Source organism: Opisthorchis viverrini (genome assembly GCF_000715545.1).
Source record: "Opisthorchis viverrini unplaced genomic scaffold opera_v5_17, whole genome shotgun sequence".
NCBI lineage: Eukaryota > Metazoa > Platyhelminthes > Trematoda > Opisthorchiida > Opisthorchiidae > Opisthorchis > Opisthorchis viverrini.
Genome location: NW_008751673.1, coordinates 258,860 through 272,830, shown reverse-complemented (window position 1 = coordinate 272,830; position 13,971 = coordinate 258,860). Strand labels below are relative to the sequence as shown.

The 13,971-nt window shown below is 44.6% G+C and overlaps 1 protein-coding gene across 1 annotated transcript in view; it reads right to left on the bottom strand.

Moving 5' to 3' along the window:
* T265_01537 (hypothetical protein) overlaps positions 1–13,971 on the bottom strand; it is a gene marked incomplete at both ends in the record, with an annotated part of 107,148 nt that overhangs the window by 2,796 nt on the left and 90,381 nt on the right. The window contains 9 exons of the mRNA XM_009165596.1: positions 530–696; positions 2,717–2,936; positions 3,609–3,855; positions 4,624–4,881; positions 6,932–7,168; positions 7,762–7,967; positions 8,551–8,783; positions 10,091–10,335; positions 11,228–12,058. Coding sequence (XP_009163860.1) covers positions 530–696; positions 2,717–2,936; positions 3,609–3,855; positions 4,624–4,881; positions 6,932–7,168; positions 7,762–7,967; positions 8,551–8,783; positions 10,091–10,335; positions 11,228–12,058 — 2,644 coding nt within the window. The remainder of the gene's footprint in view (positions 1–529; positions 697–2,716; positions 2,937–3,608; positions 3,856–4,623; positions 4,882–6,931; positions 7,169–7,761; positions 7,968–8,550; positions 8,784–10,090; positions 10,336–11,227; positions 12,059–13,971) is intronic.

Genomic DNA, 13,971 nt, shown 5'->3' with positions numbered 1-13,971 from the left:
ACTTCCGGTACCCATCGTTGTAAAGACCAAACTGAATACTGGCTTGCGCTAGCCGGCCTTGTGTGCGCCTAGACTGTTTCTCAGTAGTAGGGCAGGCTTCTAAAACCCAATATCTGAACATGGAAGAACCTCCATTTGTCAGAGCTCGGTGAATGCTGAAAAACTGGATTGCGCCCTCATTTTTTAAGGCAAGGTGCGTCAAGTTGAAGCCAATCCTTAGTCTGGTCTAGGTCCGAAAGACCCGACGCATAAAATCCATGAGAAAGAAAACCTAACTCCAAAGGGGTACTTTCCTGAAAAAAAAGTATACAAACATTGTTTCAAACGTATGTAAAAATCTATTAGTACTCCGTAGATTCTTACAAGCGTTGTTCCCTCTGTTTTGTGTCGAATAAAGCAGAACTTAAGGAAACATGATGAAGATACAGGAAATGCCCCGTAGCTTAACTCTGCACGTCCATAGGTCGAGCAAACTAATTACAATAAGTAGACAGGCAAAGAAGACGTCCATAACAATGCGAAAACTCACCTGTCGTAGAAAGGACGCCTGCCCGAGCAGAAGTTTTATAAAGAGGTGCTACGTATTTTTTGGGATCTGGTTTCAGATCCATCTCTGGCTTCATATGCAACACAGGCATTTGAGCCAGCGTCTCCCCCAAGATCGAGTCGGCCAGTTCCATTCTCTCATCGTCCCATCTGCAAGAAAAGCGGAGATTCCTTTGAAGTGATTGTGTGTCTTGTACAAGATATACAGTGCTTGAAACAACGCACCTTCAGAGGGTTGGACGAGAGTCACGTGGCTAGAGCCTCCAATTTTGGTTATTTAGGCCCTAGTGAAAAGTGGCCGTTCGGACAAACAGATATTGTTATCGTTGTACTTTCAGGTGACACTGACCGAGTTTATAGTTGTAATAGGCATTGATGGTACACAATCGATACGAAAGGGTAGCACAAGGCAGCAGGTCTTGAACATCGAGCGGCAGGCGAGAATAGCTGCTCTTTCGAAAGTTTCGTGTACAGTTATCTTCCTGTGAAACAGTTACCATGATAACATGACAACAAAGGAGAGTCCTACTATACGGTGCTCCTCTAAGTTAGTCATCCGTAGGATCCCATCAAGGTCATTCTTTCTGAGGAAAGGCTCCTTTTCAAAACAGTCAACGGAAAAGAAGGCCTTTTGTAACGAACGGATGTCCCCGGGTCATAGTGTTACTTTTTTCCGACACCTGTGTGCCCCTGAAAAGTATTTCTCCTCTGGGCTAGTTTGAAAGTGAGGGTAATCATTGGATACCAGTTTGGGCTTGAGTTTACTGACTGAGGTAGATAAAGTGTGACCGTCTTAGCCGTGGAGTGCATTTACTGTTCATCAAAGTTTGCTACCTTGCCTTTGGAGTTGTTTGGTTTTACACTTTCCCGTCAAATAAGGAATATCGTCTGCAGCTTGATGTTAAACAGTTTCTTTGATGTACTCAATATGGCCGCTCGATCAGTTTGCATACCCACTATAACCCGAAGTTGGAACGATTGGTGATAGCTCTAACATGGTGATTTGCATAACCGGACTCACCCCGAGCACAACTGGATCGGATGGTATTTACTTGGTAGTTTTATATGCTTGGGTTGTCAAAGAAATTGTACTTCAAAGAGCAGCATAGTTTCAGGGAAGGAAACTGCGTGTACCCATACCGAGTTGGGGTTGAATGAAAGCTTAGTTTGGAGAGCTTTGGACAACGAGACAGTAACAAGGGTGCTACAACATAGTGGTAATTGGCGTTGTTCAGCCATTTGAGTAACTCAGGGGGTTGCTCTGAAGCAACGTTTTGACAGATGCTGATAGAGCAACATGTGATCTGAATCAAAATATCAGTCTCGAAAAAAATGCTTGGGTGTCAAAGAAATTGTACTTCAAAGAGCAGCATAGTTTCAGGGAAGGAAACTGCGTGTACCCATACCGAGTTGGGGTTGAATGAAAGCTTAGTTTGGAGAGCTTTGGACAACGAGACAGTAACAAGGGTGCTACAACATAGTGGTAATTGGCGTTGTTCAGCCATTTGAGTAACTCAGGGGGTTGCTCTGAAGCAACGTTTTGACAGATGCTGATAGAGCAACATGTGATCTGAATCAAAATATCAGTCTCGAAAAAAGTGAAAACCCCTCGGAAGGCTGCGAAATTTTGTACACTGTCAGACATGATATATCGTGTTGCGAAAGTGTACACCTCTTGAAGAAGGCTAATTTTTCGAAACGCAAGTTAACTTATTTCTCCTTATCACCTTATTGATGTGAACATGTGAAATTCAACTCAGTAGTTGCAGATATTCCCGTATGTGTGACTTTTTTTGTCTGACGGCCCACAAGTTGTCGTGGAACGTAATCTGTGAATAATGAACTGCCATTAGCTGTGTACTACTAGGAAACACTCACCGGATTGGTCTTCCTATGCGGATCACTCAAGAACCAACTAGAAGAAGACCAACTGATTGATCTCATGTGCAGCCCTACATTCAGCTGGAGTGCAGAAACTCTTGGTCACGAACAGGCAGTAGTAGATGACATAGAGAACCACATCTGACACAGATGGCAGATGGTGATCATAGAGTCTGCTTTGAGAAATCTCCGATTATTTTATGAGTCCTAATCAGAATCTCTGTTATATTCGCAGTTATTTCTTGCTATGCATCAGTCATGGTTCTTGTTGTAAATCATCCTCACTTACCGAAAACCATCCATAAAAAGACCGTGTATTAGTACACCGTCTTCTGGATCGTTCAACGCCAAGTCCGCCTCCAATGTTTGGTTGAACCCCAGAGTTGCCATGGCTTTGGAAACTGCCTCTTGATCACGGTAATGCGGTAATACAGTAAAATCAAATGATAGGTGATCGATGGGATAGTCGTACTTTCGGGCATAATTCTGCAAAGTCCCGGTGAGAAATCCTAAAAGTCGAAGGAAATCAAAGAGGATCAGTTTAGTTCGAGTTAACCGCGATCACCAGCGAGCCGGAGTATCAGTAGAGATTATAATAAACCCATTTGAAAGTGAAATTCGAGCAGAACCTGTACATAGAACTGATCAATACCTCAGTGAAACACGTACGAGTGGGTTTCATTTTATCTGACCACGATCTAAGGGCTTATCAAATAAGTATTGCCATGGTATTCAGTTCCTCTGCAAGGTTGAGGAAATATAGTATGGGCGAAACGGAAGTCGTGGTTTCTGCTTTCTTTGACTCTCAGTACATCACTTTGAGAGCTAAGGTACACATTGCAAACTGAAGTGCACTGTAAATCCGTTGTGTTCTACTTGAGACTCGTCATCAGTACCTATCATGTGCATCTCTTTGAGTTTATCTGGATGATCTGTGTAGCTGATCAGCTTACATCGTGGAGGATATGGGACCACTTGAGTGAAATGAATCAGCAGCGGTTGCTGCTGGTGCTTTTTACGCGTTTTGCGCAGTTTAGATGATTGAACTCGTATTTTTTGTAAGACATTGAATAGCCACCTCGGCCTAACTATCTGCTCATCAAATTCTTTTTCAGGTATTGGTTTCAGTTACAATAAGCCTGTCAATTACTGCAGTGATATAAAGTCGTACGTTTACGTACCTTGGGGGAAGAAGAATCCAGAAATCCAGAAGGAACGCGGCCTTCCTCTGGACATCCAACAGTTGATGAAATCACACCTAAGTGCCAAATCAGTAACCCATGAGGACAGAGGTTTGAGACTGGGATATGCAGCCGCTGACCACATTTTCGGAATCTGGTTGTGTAGGAAGGCTGTGTAGACTTCTTCCAATCCCTCCGACATGACAACAAATCCTTTGATGGCTTTCTGCAGTTGTCGCAGTGAATCCTGTAGTGGAAAGATGTGTTGATATATCATAACATTAGGAACCTGGGCACATTTCGAAGTGGCAATGTTCCATAGGTACAACACGTGAATTTCATATAGTGCGCCCTCAAAGGCGCTTGTGCATCCAAGTTATTGCCCTCAATGCATAGCTCCCTTCCCAATCCCTCCACTTAACAGTCCACTGACAGTGCTGTGTTTACGCACCAATTTAGCAGCCCCCACCTCCAATGCGTGTCTACAAAACCCACCTTCCCGAATCATCGATAAATGAAACTGTGGCAGCTACAACCGCTGTACGACAAGTACGCGGTTCTGACAGCTGATGATCATGAAAAATTCAAAACAATCTTCCATACTGGCTAGAGGACAATGTGTAGCCCATCCGGATGACGTCGACTACCTTCCCTTGTTAGATTAGTCAGAAATTTGAATATTTCTTTACGGGTCTGGACTATCCGTAAAACGGAATGGCGGTAGTTCTGACTTTAGTTTTACACTATCCGAACTCACTAAGGTTTGTAGAAGAATGGTACTTCAGCGATGAGCATAGGTTTTTCAAAGCAGTTTGAAAAGTCACATTGTGCACTTTCGGTTTTCTCACTGAATGTGAAGCGGCTCATGTAACTGGGAAACGTTTGGGGGCAACGAACCAGTAGCTTCTGTAACATTTTATTACCTCAATTTTCCCATTGTTGGCCTAACTACTGGACTGTGTAAAACCACTTTCATAGTGACGACAACAACAACAGAGTTAAACAGATAGCTTACCTTTACTATGTGCAACAGTTTGTTAAACCGATCTACTTCTTGTGTCATCACCGTCGTAAGCGAATCAACCCTGCCTTTCTGGTCAGTTAAAAAGAACTCCGGTTTGGCTATCTTCAAGTCGAGGCCATCGGGAATTCTTTCCAGAATGGTGTTTGCCAAATCATGCACAATCTCATCGTTGGTCTTTCCTGTACCAACAGCACCAGTTCGTGGTTGAATGTTCAAAACGGTCGCAATAAGGTTATTTGTCTCTTGTATCTTTTTGGGAAAGATAAGATACACCAGAATAAATAAGCAAGGCCTGACAATAGACCAAGTGTTTATTTCGTCTAGGAACATGAGCTGGGTACTTATTCATAAGTTATTTAAAATCTGCACGCTTGTACCGGCAGTCTAAATCGAACCGCTGCAAACTATTGCCTTTAACATATCGCCATCCCTAATCCATATTTTTCTATAATCAGCTAATCTAGAACTGCAACAACTCGCTCTATTTTACCTGGGCACAGAGTTTAAAGCTGAAGTGCTGTACTGCACTGTATTCAAAATCTCCTCAGTGAATCTGATGACGAGGAAGTTGGTAAGCATCACATTATTGTCCACGTTACCTCTCCTTAAATAACCCCACTCCTGTACAGAATCCCTTCCTCTGATTAGATCACACAAACACGAGGCACTGCAGTTCGCCGTTAGTGCTTACGATTGGTTGTACCGAAGGCTGTACTCTGGTTAACTCATGCACAAGAGTAATACTCTGCAGGCCCACACAATGATGTACGTGAACAAATCTGCTCCAGGTAGCTCAGTTGTTAAGGCAGGAAATTACTGACCAGAAGGTCCGTGATTCAAACCCAACGCAGGCATCTCAGCTGCTCCTGTCTAGGATCAGGCAACCTAACAGCCTTCGAGCTTCTTTCGGGTGGCATGGCAGCTATTAACAGCCTTCGTGCTTCTTTCGGGTGGCATGGCAGCTAGGCACAGGAAGGGTGTTACAGCTGAGCAAGTATCATTATTATTATTCATCCACTCAACTAGGAAACTTGTTTTATAAAGTCCGCCAGCATTGTAAGCGAAGAGGCGGTCATTTCAAACCGCTTGTTCTCGGTTCTGTAGGAACTTACGCTGCTGTGTTTCGCCAGCACCAAACTGTGTGATGCCTCTGAAAAGCTTGTTTCGCAGAAGACAAATCCATCGCACCCGCTATCATGCTTTCGTGGAAATCAAGAAAACTGTTGGTTTAAGTTCAACAGAGAAGAATTCATAATGGGAGTCTTGGCAGGTGGATTTGCATTCGATATTATGGAAAATAAGGCAGCTGGCTGTTTGCTGGCTAAGGTGAAGTCGACGTCGACTTCGCTAACGTTCGGTGCCCGGAGACATTCAGTTGGTCGGAGTAGAAAAACCATGGAACTTCAGTGCCATGAATACTCAGCAGTCTGATGCATGAATGAAATACACTGACAGAGAAAACGCTGTACACGGTTATCTAACAATGAGCTAATTTTGTCCAAGCATGGATTTGTGCGCCTGTAATGCTGACTGTAGACCATCTTACTGGCTGGTTGTTCTCCGGTCTTCTGAAGATAAGGCCGCTCCTCACCTATGAACACACCGCCACGACAACTTGTTTTGCAACCAAATAGTGCCACAAAAGGAATAGTTGACTTAATTTGATGTTTTGCTGACTTTTGAATACCTCTGACAAGAGGGTTGTTTACTGAATAGCTCCGACTATAAGCTCATTGTGAGTGATTGGGATGGAAACATAGCGAGACCGAATGGTCAGTTGTGAAGCACATGTCAGAAACGATTAAAAAAGAGTTATTCAGGTTTCTAGACGGACGTGCACGTTGGAAATGCGCTAAGATCTGGGTCATTTCGGCCTGAGCTATGTGGGTGGCGTGCCGCTTTTATTAGCTACGGATTAGGGTGGCGGTAGACAAATTGGACTGACCACGAAACGTTTTTAAAGGCGGAACAATATTGAGTACGAGTATGATCTGGAGGTCGCTCGTATCTAACACGATGAGTGGTGATGACACTTCTGTAGGCACATAAATGGAGCCGATCTCTGGCAAACTGTTTCGGCTACCGAAAATGGAGCGATACGGGAAGAGTTATTCCAAAATTTTCCTCTCTGCATCCTGGTGTGTGTTTGTGTGTGTGTTGTGTACTTTCATAAAACCAAGACATGTCAGATTCAGAACTCAGACATCACAACCAAGCTACCGGAAGGCCCCTCATGAAGCATTATCACCCGAGATAGGACTGGACAAGTTCAAGGAGTCATCACTTATCGTCGTCTTACCTGGTACACCAAATTGGCATTCTCGTGCATACCAAACAGTTCGGGTGATGCATTGAGTGGCAAATTGAGTACGTAATCCTTGTAATCCTGGAGCTTTTGCCTCTCGGGCGGGTAGTAGATCCCTGACGGAGAATAGGTGTACGTGGGCTCCAGAGTCTTGGGATGGAAGAACCGTTCCAATATGGTCCGAAGACACCGCTGATCCCAGAAGTCTGTCACCCGGCCACCATAGGTTATCTACAATGGGTGACAAACAGGGAGTTTATTTGTTACAAGTTCGGGTGATATCCGAGTTTTGATTGTGAATTGCGATTCCCAATAAAGTTGTGTTGCAAACTTGAGTCAGTGAACTGTACCGGAACGAGCCAGTTTCTCCTTGTGTGAAAAAGTCAAGCCCGATTCTGTTTGTGGGGAAAGCTCATGATTACTAAAAAAGTATGTACTATTTTAGTTTTGAATTTGAGGCTATTGTCCAGCTAACTGGATTCAACAGACCTTCAGAAGCTTCAATAATGTATCTGTATGGAATTGTAGCGGTCAGAAATGCCACGCGACCCTTTAAACATGTTTTTATCACCAACCAGTCATAATCTCCCCAATGAATAAAATACCAATTTAAGGCAAAACGGGGACTCTCATCGAAATCTGACAAGCAATATTCTCTACGGTATCCATTCACAAATTTCTCTTTTACTCAGTCTGCCTTCATCATGTAACACCTGTGTTTGCCTTTCCTTCACTTATGAGCTTGTGTGGACTCTTCTGATATTCATGACTGAAACGGGATCAACACTTTCATTGTAATTTATTGAACGAAAGTTCCAACTCACCTCGGATGTGATGTAAGTCAGTGCGTCCCATGGAACACCCCTGTCCTGGCAAAACATGTCCAAGTTCAACAAGGCACATTCTCGATCGGAATCATTGAAATCGTAGCTAATATTCCAACCCAGTGGTCCAAACTTCTTGCGTTCCAAAACAATTGCATGGAAGAAACATATTCCAAAGACTAGTTTCCGCCAAGTTTCCCCAAGAACTGAACAAAAGCAGCGAATTACAACTGGGCAAGCGATCAACATTTAAAAAAAAAGTTGAAGCGGAATGCATTATTCACTGCTTTCTAAACGGAAATTTCCCAACGAACCTCTCCAATTCCTGCACTCCAAGCTTGGAAATCTTTTACCGTGGAAGAAACAGTTCCAGAGCTGTTGAGGATTATAGGTAGCTAGGATTTTCGGTCCGCTATTCCAGCCTGGCAGTTGGACTGCAAACGTTCCGTCACCAATTAAGAACACACCTTCTCTTCCCTATCGCCTGTGCTCACATCATTTCCGATCATCTGATAATGCAAAGCGATTGGTTGATTGCCAATTTGATTGGCCAAGCTCAAAGTTGAGTCGCGTCGTGGTCTCATCTCTTTGCACCTGCTGGGTTCACTGAGTGCCTTCGATCCGGAAGCCTTTTCCTCCGTTGTGACTGGTCCGTTTCCTACTTACCTTACGGTATGATTTCCCTAAACTCGATTATGTTTTTAGTTGTTCTACCTTGCTGATCAGATTGGCCCTTCGGCTGGTGTTATATGGTTTGACTCCCCGAGTAGTTCAGTTTCCAGTAATTACCTGATTCCTTTGTTGGTAAAGGCTGATGGACCAGGTCAATGTCCACATGCTTATTGATTGACTTCTCCGTGGGGATGCAGGCCTCGGCTAAGTCCCGTTCCCCCTCCCCCAGTTCTCGGTATAAGCCGTATTTTGCCATAATCCCCATTGAACCGATATTTTTTTCCATCTCCATTAATCGAAGCAAGTGATCCTGTGTCATATCTTCTACGGGCAAGATTGTGTCGTGTAATCTGATGGCCAGTTTTCTCCCAGGTTGATAAACAGCTCTTGGCGCACGCTCTATGGTGAACTTTGTAGATGGCGTTTATTTTTACATGGCACCTAGCCATCTTTCTGGATTCAAGAGCGCTCATCTAAACGTGTTAAAAGACCTAAAGATGACTACTTTTCTGTATGGTCGCAAGTGTATTGCACTTTTGTGTGTGTTTGTGCTTTGCGAGATGGCTCAGTGGTTAGACCGCAAACTTACTGACCGGAAGGTCCGTGGTTCCAACCCGACCTGTGCCTCTCGACCCCTCTCTGTCTAGGCCTGGGTAACCTGACAGTATCCCAGTCTTCGTGCTTCTTTCGGGTGGCATGGCATCCAGGCACCAAAAGGGTGTTACAGCTGAACGGTTACCATTATTATATTTTGTGCTTGACATACGAAAGAGTAATCCTCTGTACTGGTTGTATCTTTAAATTGGTTTGGCTTCAACCTTGTAAGAATCCCCGTTCCTTAGATAGCCATGTTTTATTTAAAGCAATCAAAATTCACATCGACACCCCCCTTGTCTGTCAACTCTTCAGACGAAGAGTTGCGCTATTCCGACTCTCCGAATCACATAGGAAATCAAACAACACTACAATAACCAACGGACCGATTTGATAAAGGAAAGAAACCTACTAAGGGTAAAGGGTTATCCAATCAACCAGTCAAGAATAAAACCAGACTAGAGGATGGGAACGGACCAACCGCAATGGAAGAACAGAACTGTCAGATTGAAATCATTCAACGAACCAATAAGGTGCGAGGAACTAAAATTACGACGTAACTCAGATTGCAAACTGATCAATTAGATTACACGAGAGCCACGTCGTGACGAACCATTCATGTTACAGTGATTAAATGCTGCTTAGAACCCAAATAAGTGCAGGCAGAAGAGGTGGATTTTAGATTGTCGTTGGTTTGTTCGCTGAGCTGAGCAATATGATTGCAAACATTTCATCACCGATCGAGGTGACACCATCGGTGCGTTATTGGGGAGCGTAGTGGTGTGTAGAGATGGGTTGGTGGTTTTCTTTGGCACATTTGCATTGCCGGAACTCGCAAACGCACTATATAACGCACAATTCCTATGCGCCTTCGAGGGTTCTACAGAGCTCAACCAAAAGAGTTAGACTGACTGGAAACTAGTGCCAAGGAAACATAAGATTGGGCTGACCAACTGTCACATTTTCTCAAATCGGAACCTAGATTCTAAAAGTTGTAGAACATAGTTATGCGCCCAAAACTCTACGAGCTTAGCGTTTGTCTTTGAAATACTGTCAGGCAAACCTACAGTGTGTCTCAAAGGATTCCGCTGTAAGTTCATTCAGCGCCCGACTGAGATTAGCGCGCAGTCCTTTGGGCGGTTCATTGGTCACCTTGACTGAATTCTGTAATACCGAAATGGGAAAAGATTTCGCCGGCATGGAACTGAGGAATAGACGGAATTCACGATTTGTGGGCCTCGGGTCATCTGAGCGCTTCTTGACCAGCTCCTCTAAACGAATCATCCAAGAAGCTGCCAAGTGGCAATTCTGGGAAAAACACAGTCAAGAAAGTGAGATATGTATAGCTGAAAACTGTCGGGAATTCCAGTTGAATTGCTTCACATAATCGAACAGTTTCATTAAGCACCCTTGAGTATACAGAATAGCGATTCGAGATGCAAATTATTACGAAACAGCTTATTTTTCCGACAGATGGTCAAGTTATCCGGTCGTGGGGAAAATGGTCCTCTAAGCCATTCCCCAAGGATTCCTCAGGAGCGAACAACTCCAACGTAGACGGTAGGACATACTGACAGTCTAATCTGGTGACAATGAAAGCATCATGCTCCCATCCTCCTTAAGAAGAACTCAACCATGGGTTTCTAGAATTCTTCCTCACTTGGAGCCATCGGTAACCTATTGTGGATGGCATTTCATAAATTGACGATGCCTGTCGATAGACTAGACGACCACGTGGGCACATGAACTTTTAGATGGATGACTGCTACTCTCCTGTTATAAAAAGAAAGTACTAGTCAGATAGTGGTTGATCTGTGTACTTTACCCAGTCCATTGCAAAAGGTGGTTACCGACCAACGTTAACAGTGCTTTTGCTAGTAATTCCCTTCGAGACTGACTGACCGAGTGCTCCCAGGTTTACCCATATGAAAGTGTCAAAGTCAAACTGGCAGTTGGTTTATACCCTAAATCCATCGGTAGTATGTGCTCAGATTAACCGACTAATATGCTGGTTACTAAGACGAATTGCGAGTCTTATTCCCAGTACTAACCACTGGATGAATCTCAAAAACCATTGCACTGTGCGCGCATTGCATTGTTACGGAACAACGTTGTTCAAACTTGTTGTGAGACTAGTCCACGATATGGACGGTCATTATGAAATAATGCCACTTCAACTCAAGGTACGTTTTCGACTCACCTGTAGAAACACCCAATCACCATTACGGGCAGCCTGTTCCATCAGTTTTTCAGCCGCAGGCCCTTGTCCCTGACCTAAAGAGACAGAATGTATCCTATCAGCGAACCCATGCTCTTTGGCGAATCGTTGCAGTTGACCCATTGGATCGGAGCCGGGGGAGAGAATGAACACTAGCGGTGTTTGCCGATCCATTTCCTTGAATAGCAGAGACAGTGAACATTCCGGGGCCTCAATAAACTCTGGTCCCAAATTGGAACGTATGAAATCCGTCACAGCTCGTACAACCTCTTCTTTTGAAAAGTTTGAAATCAAGAGAAGCTTTTGAAAACTCCTTAGTTCCGAATTATACCTGGTCGCTCGACGCTCTGGGCCATTAGGGGTTAGCAGATAGTTGTCTTCTCTTCCTGAGGTGATACTCGATCGTCTTTCCATTCTGTCTTTAGTTGGCGGATCAAAGTCTAGCATGATAGTTCCGTCAATCAAATCTTTTGGTAGGGACGAAAACTGCTCGGGGAAGTAGTGAGCCAAATCGACTAACCGGCGCCACTGTTGGGCAGAAAGCCATCCCTTTGTCTCCTCAGGTTGCGGTGGTCTTGCCCACTCCAAATTGCCTGAACCCAGTAGGAAGTAGTTCCACTCCGGACTTGTTATTCCACCTTGTTGTCGCATTATTTGTGCACAGAGCATGAAGGAAAAGACCAGTTTATCTCTTTCGAACAGACTCCGTGCAACGCTGTTGTAGGTAGCCAACGTTGTGGTTGACAACAAGATTTGGATTCGCTCTTCCAAAATAGGGGACTCAGGGCTATCCTGGATTGTTGAGATGAAGAGCTGTGCAGAGAGCCAAATAAGAACTGTGTTTAACAAAAGCACACTTCGGATGGCACAACAATGGAAGTAGAGTGATTAGACAACCTACTTGTACAACCGTTTCCGGGCAAGTAAGGTGTTTCGGACCACAAAGTAAGTACAGTCCGAATAGCATATGATGGGCTGAAATCTGATATGTAACCACGAATTTGGCAGTGAGATAAATCAGCATTGATGTAGACAACAATCATGGTGGCGAGGTCCCTTTCAAGCCAATGAAGACTACCCGGGTTGCCTCTACTGTTCATTGATCAGTTTATCCAGGGAATGCTAACGATTGTGGAATCTCATTAGCATAATTGTACTGGCACGTCTCAATCCCGTTTGGTGCGAGACAGCTCAGTGGTTAGGCTACGCACTCACTGACTGGAAGGTCCGTGGTGTGGACCAAACCGCAGCATAAAATGGCGGCCATGCACTCAGAAGGTATTGAAGCTGGCTGACTCTTAATTTTCATTATTTTCAAATGCTAGTACTAGTACAAGTCCGCCTGACAGATCCTCGTTTCATTCATGGGGTGCGATACTGTCCGTCCGGGGCTTTCTGCACCCAGAGAAAGCCATTTGGGACCAAGAGATCGTTACGGGATAAGCCCTGAATGTGGCCGTAATGAATTCTACAGTTCTGTTTAACGGCCGTTCATGAAAAAGTGAACGATTTGAAGGGTATCGACCGACCGGATATCGAACCCTGAGTCTCCGGAAGGCAGGCGAACGCGCCACCAGCTACACCAGCCTGACACCTGAGGTGGTCTATTATTTTGTATAAGCCATGTACCGCACCTGCCAGATAGCCTTTACCGAGATTTGTTTTAAACGGACGAAACCACGCAATCTGACCTGTCACGTGACACGAGCTGCCGCGTCGCACTGCCAACCGAAAGACAGCCCCTCACATCCCGAACGTACTGATTTCCGCGCCGTTATCTCTCTATACGGCCAACTCACACTGTCAGACTGCCTCTATACGTATGTCTGTACATCGTTTGGTACTAACGTGTTATTACCTTTAGAAATCCCTGCTGCGTCAGTGATTATTTTCCGCTCCTGCTGATTGCGTCATTGTTGATTGGACGTTTGCTTAACGGGCAGGCCACACGAGCCTTACGCCAACCGAACACCACTCGGTTGGGTCCTTTGCGGGCCGGTAAATGATACAAGCAACAGGTTGGCACCTTCCGGCCGGAGTGGCTAGCTATAGGCCGTCGGTCGTTTTGTGCTGGGCTTGTGTTTCGCAAAAATGTTGGAGCATTAAGGCTGGTGACACCTTAATCCAGAAGAATGGACAGATATGTTCACTGCAATGCCTCTTCGAGTGTGTAGCTTTTTCCAACTCTTTTGACCGTTTTTCCGAAGGACCTCGGGCCTTTGCAGTACATCTCATCCACCCACTTCCCTTTCATTCTGCTAGGGCATTCTCCATCCACGGTTATACGGTAGTTAAGCGCTGGGAATTACTTCTGAGGTGTTATACCTACCCGCCAAATTACGACTATCGTATTCTCCATCCTACGTATCGAATTCGCCCATTCATATGACATTCAAAAAAATTTATATGAGCAAGACTGGTGCTCAGGGTGAAAAGTGGAACAAGGGACAGCAGAGGAATAGCTGTCGAAAACCCCCGATACAGAAGTAGTGAAAAGGACTATGGCAGGTGCAAACCCCCAAGTTTCTACTACAGACCGGGTGCTCCCGGTGTCAAATGTGACAACGCATCTGTCTTTGACTCAGAGCGGATCGTTTCTTTTCATTTATTTTCATATTAGCAGTCAATATTGGCTTGGAGGATCTAAGAAAGTGGTTCCCTCTGTACGTCATTATCTCCCCTTGGAGTGGCTCCTCGCAATGGAACAACTGTAAATAGAAACCGAA